Source organism: Oppia nitens, unplaced genomic scaffold, assembly GCF_028296485.1.
Source record: "Oppia nitens isolate AA-2021 unplaced genomic scaffold, nextdenovo-longstitch-racon4-pilon3 scaffold7_pilon_pilon_pilon, whole genome shotgun sequence".
Classification (NCBI taxonomy): Eukaryota; Metazoa; Arthropoda; class Arachnida; order Sarcoptiformes; family Oppiidae; genus Oppia; species Oppia nitens.
In genome coordinates this window covers 1,867,920-1,877,416 of record NW_026533251.1, presented here as the reverse complement: position 1 = coordinate 1,877,416, position 9,497 = coordinate 1,867,920, and the positions used below count along the sequence as shown (strand labels likewise).

The following is a 9,497-nucleotide window of genomic DNA, read 5'->3' as shown; positions in this document are numbered from 1 at the left end:
TTACTACATAATTATTGTATAATAAAAGTACTGAAATAAACATAAAGTGTACTAAACTGTAAACTGTTGTGAATTTGAGAGTTTGTATAACTTTGTAAATGTATTGAATTGTTTGACAAAATGAATAAAAAAAAGATTTGATTTGCTTTTTGATGTATAGATTGTATAGAATTGAAAATCAATTGATTGAAAGCACTTATCATTTAATACATGTATTGTATTGAATGACACAATGAGTGCCATCTATTGATGGTTTGATATTTGCAAAAGCAGTGAATGACCTGAATATTGGCAAAACATTGCAAACATTGCAAACATTTGACATGAAATGCAACATAAATGGAGACCTAATGTATAGTCAATTATCATTGGCATAGCTATAGTCTATAGAGTATAGACTATACTATCGCTAAGCCATTCAGCACTGAAATCAATGTAAAACAGTGTACTAATAGACCGATTGTCGATTGTGTCGACTTAACGATCAATAACTAAACAAATGGTTACTTTTATTCATACTTTTACTTCAATTAATTAATTGTTTGACAGTTTTTAATATTGTTTTTCAAACTAATTAAAAGCCATTAATAATATTACAGTTTATATGTTTGTATTGACTGAGCATTGAATTAGCGCTTAAACATCGAGTGTCTGACTGTTTGAACGATCGATACTATTATGTTATTATGAGAGGAGAGAAAACTTCATTAGTTTTTCAAAACAGTCAAACATTTTTCATATGATTTTTGTTTATTACTTGAAATACATAAACAACTATCACTTGATTTGGTCACACATTTTACACATCAATATCTGTGCACTGCTTTTGGTCACTACTCTGAAGACTAATCGCTAAACGATTGCATGATTTGTGACAAGAAATCCGTGAAAATTGTAATTATATTTAACCGATAAGTTTGGTTAATCAGATGATTGGTGTAATGGACCAGTTGTGGTGATCATTAAATGATGAACATTATTAATCAAACGAGTGTTAAGGAGGATAATCACAATCAAAGTAAATCAACGCATCACCAGAAAGTGCTGTTTGACTATCAGAGCAAACAGTTATGGCCTGAGGAGGACTCCGAAGAGGACATGGATTACGTGCCCAACGATGAGTTAACTAGTGATCAGTCACTTGCATCGCCCATACGTGACGACAGTATGCAAACTAACTCAGGCAGCAGTAATAGGACAGATCTACTGAATCAATCAGTTTTGGCCAATAATGGTGTTAGTGGTGATCGTGTGATACCAACTATTAAAATATTGAAAAATAAAAGGAAAAATAGCAAGAAGTGGTCAATTGTTGGCGACACTGTACCCACCGATTGCCAGAGCAATGGCAACAAAGATAACGGCGCCAATGATAACACCAATGGTGCTGTTTTAGCGCCCAAAAAGAGGGGCCGAAAGCCGGGAACCAAATTTGTTAACGGATACGGCGGCCGACCGACCAGTTCAGCTGACAAATCAAATAAAAAGGTTTGTCTAACTTTATCTGTGATATTATTATTAATACAATAAATGACTTTTTAGATGCATTTTAAGATTTGGTTTAATTTAGAGTTCAATTACTAAAAACAAAAACAATTAGTCTTATAATCGATAGTTATTTGATTACATTTTTTTTGGTTTTAATTGATATACACAGAGAAAGAATATGTCTAATGATAGAAAACAATTGGAAAAAGATTATAAACACAAATGTATTGTCGATGAGAGCGAAAATAAGTCGAAAAAATTGGTCACTAATTGGAGGTTTACTTGTCTTCTCAAAGAAGTGGATCACGACTTTGAGCAGAAATTACCAAAAGAGATACTCATCAGAATCTTCGACTATGTCTTGGTTGACGACAAAAACCGGACACAATCTATGATTAAGTAAATACTATTAATAATAAATAAATGATTATTAATAAACAATTGAACCGTTTGTGTGATTCAGTTTGTCTCAGGTGTGCGAAAGTTGGCGCAATTTAATCACAACGACACCACTTCTATGGAAAAGTCTTGATTTGCAGACATTCAGTGAAGTGGACTTTGCCTACAATGACTTATTTGCTATTTTAAATGAAAATGAATTGTTCGACCACTTGAAGGCACTGAACCTGAGCTCATGGAACGGGTCTAACGCTGAACGGGTATTGGATGAGATTGCTGTCAGATGTGCCGATCGTCTCAATGAATTGACACTTAAGAATTGCAAGAATATATCGTCACAATTCCTCACAACACTCAGTACATACTGTCCTAATATTATTATACTTGACATCTCTGCCATTACGGTATTTATATAATCTTAAAGTTATTTTCTATTAATTTATAGTAATATATAATATATTATTAATATTATTATCGCTAACATTTAAATTTAGATTATCAAAAGTAACCATAAATTGTATAAAATTTTAATTAGTATTTACTTTCCGGTCCCTATCGACCATTGTATCGTAAATTGCAATTCAAATGGAAGGCCGCCTCACACCAGAACAGTCAAAGTCCTTTTGCAACGACAGTGTTTCGGCCATATCTGGAAAAATGTGGCAATAATTTGATTTCATTAAACATTTCTGAGAATACTATGCCTTCATTTCATGGATGTATTACATCGATAATGGTATACTAATTGTTGTTTTCTAATAATAATAAATTAGTTTTAATAATAAAGAAAATATGATAGGATTTTTGTCCAAATTTGCAATTATTGGACATATCAAATGTGGAATCGCTAACAAAGACAGCGTCCATACCCGTAGAGAAAATACAAACTTCATGTCCTAACTTACGTATATTTCGTGCCGCAAACATTGCGTTTACGGTATCGACGTCTGGATCACAAACGGACGGTTTTAAAGCACTAGAAGAACTGAGTATACCATCAAAATCAGACTTTTCGACAGCAATCATGCAAAACGCACACACAGATAATGTTTTGGAACAATTGACCAAAAATGCCGAAAATCTTAAACTATTGGATATTCGTGGCGCACGGTATCTATCGCACAGAGCTCTGGTCAAAATTCCCGCCTGGAATATACAGCATCTGTCAATTAGCAATTGTCCAAAACTTAATACGGATCAGCTCGAGATGGTCTTTACTAAGGTATGCGTATAAAAATATAATTATTGTTATCAATTCATTCATTTTATTTTTTGATCAACAGTGGAACCGGTCATTAATAGACGTTGACTTGTCGTGGAATACCAGTGAAGATAGTGTGACCTCTTGTATTAAATTGTTGTGTGAAGTGGGCAAAGAAGAATCACAGCTGCGAACACTTCAACTCAGAGGATCAGCCGTTTCTTATGAATGCATAAAAATTCTGTTTAAAAGTTGTCCTAAATTAGAGTCATTGGATCTCCAATCATGTCGTGGTTTGCCCAGAGGTATAAAGAGGTCATATTCTGGTGAAGAGCTTATTTTATTAAAGAATGAAGTATTGGAGGGAAAGTATGATTGAATGCAAAGTATAGCTTAATATTATCGATAAAAAGTACCGGTAATACAAAAAAATGAAGAAAATTATAAATATATTGTATATATTTTTGATAAATAATTGCATATATTTATCGCTAAATATAATTTATAGCTGTTAATCATTTTCACTTTAAATTCAATTCATTAACATTATAAAAATCCACTCATTTGTGTGAAAATATTTGCCATAAATGGCACTTTAGTCTAAATTATTTGTTGTTTGCATATTATTAAAAATATATTTTAACCATTAAAGTTAAAATCATCAAATCAATTAAAGTTAAAGATTGTTTTTTTTAATAAATAGGCTAATGTTTAATATAGCGTATAATATGCATATACTGTACATGAATGTAGATAATTATTTGTATTGTTTTCAAAACATTTCAAAAAATTAATTGATTTTATTGCTGTCATTGTCATCGTTTACAATATACACTTGGATTAATAATGTCACAAAATTTTTAATTGACTTTTAACTGCCAAATACACGAGTGAGTGGATAAACATTTTATAAATGTTTACTTAATATTAGCTAATTTTTATTTTGTACATATCGTTTTGATTTTTTGTTGTTAAATTTTATTGTCAAATATTATTTTTATTTTATTTCATGAAATTACATTAAATTCTATTTAGTGGATAACTTTATATCATTTAATTATGTTAACAAAATTATACAAATTCTCGATTAATTTATGAGGTTTAATAATACTCTAATTTCTATCTCATAAATTTATTATTAAACATATTGTTAATTATGATAACAATTAACTAAAATCAGCACAATTATAAATATATATTATATATATATCTCATTACACAAATTAACAATTTATAAAACAAATATACAATATGTATCAAAATATTATTTCATTTTTTTGTAAATTAATTGTTTGAGAATTTAAATCTATAGTTGAATATACATTATAATTATGTATTATATGAACTTAATATTTATTATCTTTAATTGTTATTGAAAATTACTACATTTGAAATTTTATTTGAATTTTGAACTTGAATATCAATTTATTATATTATGTATTATTGTATAAATTGAGATAACATTACATTATATTACAATAATATGTGCTTTAGTTATAAATGTAGTTAACCTTTAATTGCATTGCCTTTCAACGAAACTCTTGCAACTCTTTAAATCAAATCTGATTTGAATTACAATAATTGATTTATAAGAGTATTAGAGTTTCTTAACTAAAACTAAAATTTACAAAAACTTTTAATACAATAAATATTTGTAATATATTTGAAACATTTCTTTGAAAAATCAAATTATTGTAAATAATAGTTATAAAATTTATAAATAAAATACATTGATATTGTTTTATAAAAAATATTGAAAAATTATGCCAACTATTGATTTCTAAATCAAATTTCAGTACTATAATCAAGTCGTTTAGCATATTGTAGACACTTTTTAGCAGATAATGAAATGCCAATTGATCCTAAAGGGGCAGTAATTATAATGGATAGTACGGCTAATGTTAACACTAGTTTAGCATAGTTTATAAGTTGCAAATCATTCCTATCTCTGGCTAAATCCAAAGCAATTGGTCCGATGGCCGCCTGAACCGTAGCTTTTGGTATCCATGAAAGTGTTATAAATAGTTTTTCTTTGTATTTAAAATTAGCACCAAATGTAACCATTACTGTAATTATCGATCGCATAAGTAATCCAATGAAAAGTGAAATAACAGCAAATCCTATGGAACTGTTGTTCAGATCAGATATCTTGACTTCGGATCCAATTAAGACAAATAAAGAGACTTCGAATATAAGCCATAGATAGCATAAATAATTTCTTAGTTGTTCGTAAAAAGGAGAGCTTCTCCACTTAAGTGATGTTATGAATGAAAATATAAGACATCCAAGAGGTCCGCTACCATCAAAACCAACTTTTTTGCTGACAAACACTAAGAACATACCAATCAATAGCAATAAACAAAGTCTTAATAGTTTGAAATCATTTTGTTGCTCTTCTTGAGGACAACATTTGATTGGGATTAACCACAATATCAGTCCAAACACAACACCGCCAACAATGCCGGCGACGACAGTGACCGGAGCTTTGAATATATTCCATACAAGAGATGAGTTGTTATCAAATACAAAACTCAAACAAACACCGAATCCTGTGATGGCCACCACATTATCAACACTTGCAGATGCCATCAGCAGTGTTGGTATGCCTTTGTTTGTTCCTAACTGTTCCTCTTGTAATACTATCATATCGGGAATGACTATCGCTGAAGAAACACCCGACAGTATAAACCCCAAAAGGATTCCCCAGACAAATGGTAAGTCCATTAGTAGATATGTGACCACAGATATAGTGAAAGCTTCGCCAATACATGGAATCAATGATAGTCTGATACAAATACCGCTTAGTTTTTTAATGACATTAGGGTCTAACCCGAGACCCGCTCTCAATAGTATTATAACCAAAGCTATAGATCTGAAAGTTGACGACAACTTTTCATTAAGATTTAAGTCAAACACATTCCCACTTATAAATCCAATGATAAGCATTCCTAATAGTGGAGGCAAATGAATCACTGATAATAACTGTCCACAAATATAGGCCAAAACAAACAGAAATAACAATTGAAATAATGATCCATTTGGTGGATCAGCTTCTTCACCAATTATACTCCAGCAAAGAGCCCAAACAAGTAATAATATAATCAAATAAGTGACAATTTTTGTAGTTTTATCAAAAATTGACATTTCTTACTAATAGATTATTAATAATTAATTTTTCATAATTTTTTGTCACTAATTGTTAGTGATATAAAAAATTAATTCATTGAAATTAACTTATGTTTTAAAATATATAATTAATAAACTTTATTTACTGTAAACACTGTTTAAATACTGTATAATGAGTAAATAATACAAATATATACTGTAAATTTATCTATCAAATGATATTTAACTTATATATATATTTATAATAAAATTTAAATCACTTTAATTTTATTATTATTTATTACATGTTTATTATGTATATAAAGTCACTTTCATAACCCCTTTAACTAGTTTTTTACTAATAACTCAAAAACTTAGTATATTATTCATTTTATAATTTTTCTATATCTTTTATAGTTTTTGAGATATCACACCTCCCTGAGCTAGCCTACCTGTGCAATTAATTATTAAAATTATTGTATCAAACTGTACGTTCCAGAAATCCATGTTTCTCATAAAATTTTGGTTTAACTATCTAAATTAGTTTTTGAGTTATTAGTAAAAAACTAGTTAAAGGGGTTATGAAAGTGACTTTATGTTGTTAAAAACGTTAGAATTGTGAATACGAATCGTAATTGTGAAATGAAAATATCAATAATATATTCAACTACTGTATTATCAGTAGAAAATGATAATTTATATTAATTGCTTATTTATTATCTAAAATAAAGTATATAAATAATAATAATAAAGTAAATTAAGTATACTTTCATTTCACAACTACGATTCAATTAGAAACTTGAATGTAAACTCAATATATAATATTATTTATTTATTTTATGGATATATATCGAGTAAATATTGTATATAATCGCCAATAATTTATAATAATTTTTTAAATATTAGTATCTGTTTTTGAAATTATAGAACTAAATATTTATTAGACAATTTTGACAAATTTATAAAATGTTTTTTAAAATTAAATTAATAAATARAATGAATTCATTGGTGATCTACTGTACATAAGTGATAAATAGCTCTTTTAAACTAAATTGTAATTATCACAATATTATTATTTTTATATTTTATTATATAAGCATATATTGTATATATAAACCTAACATATATATATATATATGAGGGTTAAGCAAATGGATGGTAGGGTGAAGTATGGCTATCTTAGCCCCTCTGAGACCAAGATTTTGTGATTTTACATTCCCAGACATTTTGACAAAATTGAAAATAATATGACTTTAAAATAGAGTGAAATTTAGGCATCCATTAGAACCCTAAAGATTTTTAAAGATTTTTTGAACTATAATTTTATCTAAATATACAAATCTTATATTATCAACAAAACTAAATTAATCAAATTTATATTATTATTTATATATAATAAATCAGATAAATTTTTAATTATTATCATATTCAAATTTATTTTGTTGTTGATAATTTTAATGTTTAACGTAAGTTTAAAAGAAATATTTTTTTAAAACAAATAGTTACATAAAACTTATGATTTAAAAAAATTATTATAAATACAGTATATTTTTGAAATTTATTTAATTAGTAATATATCGCAAAAAAGCTTATTGGTAATTTAATACTCTACAAATACCATAAATAATATGTATAGATATGTATAGAAATTTCTAATAAATTTCACTAAAAAAATCAAAAAATAATTTCTGTACAAATTTTACTTTATATTATTTACATTACAATTTAATATAATTAAATAGATTCATTTTATTTAATTTGAATATTAATTAAAATAAGTATAATTAGTTATTATTTATAATTATAATGTATTGTTACAAAAACAAAATTAATATGTGAATCCCATAGACAGAAATTTCTTTTAGAAACATTCTAGAAATTTCTCTATTATTTTAGAAATTTATTTTTTTGCCAACAATTTGTATGTTGTATTAAAAATTATGAAATTATATTTACAGTACATTTATGGGTTATTAATAGTGTCTTGATTTCCAACTAAAAAATTTAATAAATAACTATTTCAATAACTATTTGGCTTTTTTGGCAACTATATACAACTATTTAATACAGTTTAAATAACTAATAATCAATACTTTAGTTATTAATAATTAAAATAATTCAATTAAAATTTTAACAAAATATATTTCCTAAAAACATTTTACTTATTTATTTATTTATTTATTATTAAAAACTATTCATAAATAATAAATTTAAATCAATGTTTTTATTTTATTCAAATATAACAAATCAAAAATATGATAAAATTAATATTTTGCATATTATGTAAGTATTATTATTATATTTAATTAGCATTAAATTGCTTGCCTATCAAACTTTTTCAAACTAAAAATTTAGTACAACCAGTAATTGAAAATTGTTAATAATATTAAACTACTGTTTATTATTACAGTTATTATATCCATAATTAATTTTATGGGATGCCATCCATTTAACTTCACAAGTATTGAACATAACTTTTTTAATACCGATTCTCACACAATATATCCAAAATCTGTTAATGAATTACATAAAAGTTTTTGCCGGTATTTCTAAAAAATATATATTAATTATAATTTAATATTTATTAAAATGATTTCAATTATTTAATTTATTAGCAAATATGAGAAAGAATTGCGTAATCTTTTGAATTATGGTTTAGAAAAATATGTGAACAAAACAATAAGTCTTTTAGTCTTCCGTTTGTATGTCAATGAAATGATGCGAACATCTTATAGTATTTGCAGCGATGACAACATAGCCGAAGATATAATTACTTATTTCAATGAATTGAAATCAAAAACTGACAAAATTAAGTCATTAGAAAATAAATTGATGGCTAATATCGCACACAATCTACACAAACAAATAAGTGTTGACTTATCGCAAATTGTTTGGTAATTCAATTATAATTTATATAATTTTAGTAAATTATTAATATTTTTTTAAATAGTTATTTTAAAGTTTATTTCAAAGAATTAATAAATATTTTATCAAAATCTGAGTCCAAATATATAATCAATTTATGGTTTCGGCCATCACTTCAAGTCAATGATTTCGTCAATAATATGATAAAACACAACAACTTTTGTCAATTGACTACTATTTCCGTCTTTGACTATGACATCAAATATACATCAATACAAATGGCATTATTGGAAATATTTGCCACATATATCAATGATAAAACAATCAATAGAAATAACTTAAGGGAACAGTCGGCAAGTGATACAAACCATTGCATTACACAATCAATAACTACAACACCAACACTTCCGACATCAACTGATATAAGCTATGGATATAC

General features: G+C 26.6%; 2 protein-coding genes across 2 annotated transcripts; one reads left to right on the top strand and one right to left on the bottom strand.

The window, feature by feature from the left end:
- Nucleotides 1-359: 359 nt before the first annotated feature.
- LOC128963804 (F-box/LRR-repeat protein 6-like) lies at nucleotides 360-3,534 on the top strand. Its single transcript, XM_054310335.1, has 6 exons — nucleotides 360-1,488; nucleotides 1,658-1,887; nucleotides 1,952-2,291; nucleotides 2,480-2,623; nucleotides 2,687-3,109; nucleotides 3,171-3,534. Exons 1-6 carry the CDS (start codon nucleotides 967-969, stop codon nucleotides 3,465-3,467), a joined length of 1,956 nt encoding a protein of 651 aa, XP_054166310.1. The 5' UTR covers nucleotides 360-966; the 3' UTR covers nucleotides 3,468-3,534.
- A 1,339-nt stretch (nucleotides 3,535-4,873) lies between these two features.
- On the bottom strand, nucleotides 4,874-6,202 carry LOC128963524 (sodium/hydrogen exchanger 9B2-like). Its single transcript, XM_054310039.1, has one exon. The coding sequence runs from the start codon at nucleotides 6,032-6,034 to the stop codon at nucleotides 4,874-4,876; it is 1,161 nt and encodes a 386-aa protein (XP_054166014.1). The 5' UTR covers nucleotides 6,035-6,202.
- Nucleotides 6,203-9,497: the final 3,295 nt, after the last annotated feature.

Bases quoted from the DNA above. Each gene is read 5' to 3' on its own strand.
- LOC128963804 (XM_054310335.1), top strand. From the start codon at position 967: ATGATGAACATTATTAATCAAACGAGTGTTAAGGAGGATAATCACAAT. The intron at 2,292-2,479 runs GTATTTATATAA...TTCAAATGGAAG, and splicing joins TTGACATCTCTGCCATTACG to GCCGCCTCACACCAGAACAG. The intron at 3,110-3,170 runs GTATGCGTATAA...TTTGATCAACAG, and splicing joins TCGAGATGGTCTTTACTAAG to TGGAACCGGTCATTAATAGA.
- LOC128963524 (XM_054310039.1), bottom strand. From the start codon at position 6,034: ATGCTTATCATTGGATTTATAAGTGGGAATGTGTTTGACTTAAATCTT.